The 1,218-nt window shown below is 56.7% G+C and overlaps 1 protein-coding gene across 1 annotated transcript in view; it reads right to left on the bottom strand.

Moving 5' to 3' along the window:
• The window catches only part of LOC100749996 (organic cation transporter 1-like), a 6,008-nt gene extending 4,988 nt beyond the window's left edge, over positions 1 to 1,020 (bottom strand). The window contains 2 exon segments of the mRNA XM_012384212.3: positions 142 to 501; positions 587 to 1,020. Coding sequence (XP_012239635.1) covers positions 142 to 501; positions 587 to 712 — 486 coding nt within the window. The 5' untranslated portion in view covers positions 713 to 1,020.
• Positions 1,021 to 1,218: the final 198 nt, after the last annotated feature.

Raw genomic sequence — 1,218 nt, 5'->3', positions numbered from 1 at the left:
TCGACACTCGGCTCGTGCCGCGAGCCGCGCGAAATTCCTCGAGATGTCGATTAACGCGTAGGAGAATTATGTAAACGACGTCGGAGTGGCGTCGAGTTTGGCGATCGGCGAGCAACGAAAAAGAGCAAAAGTCGAGTTTACCTCGGTGACAAGAGTGCTGTCGTAGTCTCGAGTATCGTAGATCCATCCGTGTCGACACTTGGTCACGGGCCAGTCAGGGTTACCGACCGGTGGCGGTGGCAACCCAGTCCTCGACCTCACCGGCTCCTCGCCCTCTTCCTTCGTCGCGTTCTCGAGGACCGCGCGCTCCAACCACGATTCCACTATCGCCGTGTAGTTTACGTCGTACATTTTGCACTTGGAGTACTTCTTCACTTTGCCATCGGACTTCTCTACGTACGGTAGCGAGAGCGCCTTTCTCTCCTCCAACGTCATCAGATCCGTCAGATTCTCCAACTCGGGAATTCTGCACCAATGCTCCGGAGACGCGCTCACGAACACCTGTGTCGGACGAAACACGGTTTTTAAAGATGCGAAAGCTGAGCGAACGGCAGAAGCTGACGCTTCGATCGATGCCTCGACTCACTTGCGAAAACGCGAGAAAAGCCGCGGGAAGAGTGGCCGATATGCAAAGAAGATAGTACATGATATTCTGATATTTGCCCTTCTCGCCCACGTGCACCAACACCTCGTCGAAGTCGATCGAGCTCATGTTTCCGCTGCTGTCGCTTCACCACCGCGTTTTACGAACAACCACGACGACACTTTCCTCACGTCGACGATCCTCGGCGATTCGACGGTTACGCGACGACGACGACGACGGCGACGACGACGACGATGATATCGGTTCGAATCACGCGGCATGACCGCCGCCACGCGTCTTCGAGGGCATGCAGCAGCGGACGACCATCGGCACGCACCACCACCGTGTTTTCCTCTCCTCGGAATCGCGCTTCTCCGAAACGTTTTCGCCCACCGAAAGTCCCTGCTATCGAACCACCGGATTCCTCTTGTTTCCTGGCCGACCACGATCTACGTTCCACGATTCTATGTCCCGCTACGAAGGTAACGCGGCGCTTCCACCACGGAACGCTTCTGCTGCTTCGAATTCGGAATCGCGTAAAGCGCGGCGAACGCACGTCTTCGCGCGTTCTTATATGCCGCGAGCATAGCGCCGGCCGCGATCAGCCATTGCCGGAGAACACCTCCTCTCTTCCA

Source organism: Bombus impatiens, unplaced genomic scaffold (assembly GCF_000188095.3).
Source record: "Bombus impatiens unplaced genomic scaffold, BIMP_2.2 scf_0248, whole genome shotgun sequence".
NCBI classification, from domain to species: Eukaryota; Metazoa; Arthropoda; class Insecta; order Hymenoptera; family Apidae; genus Bombus; species Bombus impatiens.
Note: the sequence above shows the minus strand (reverse complement) of the source record. Positions and strands in the feature narration are given on the sequence as shown.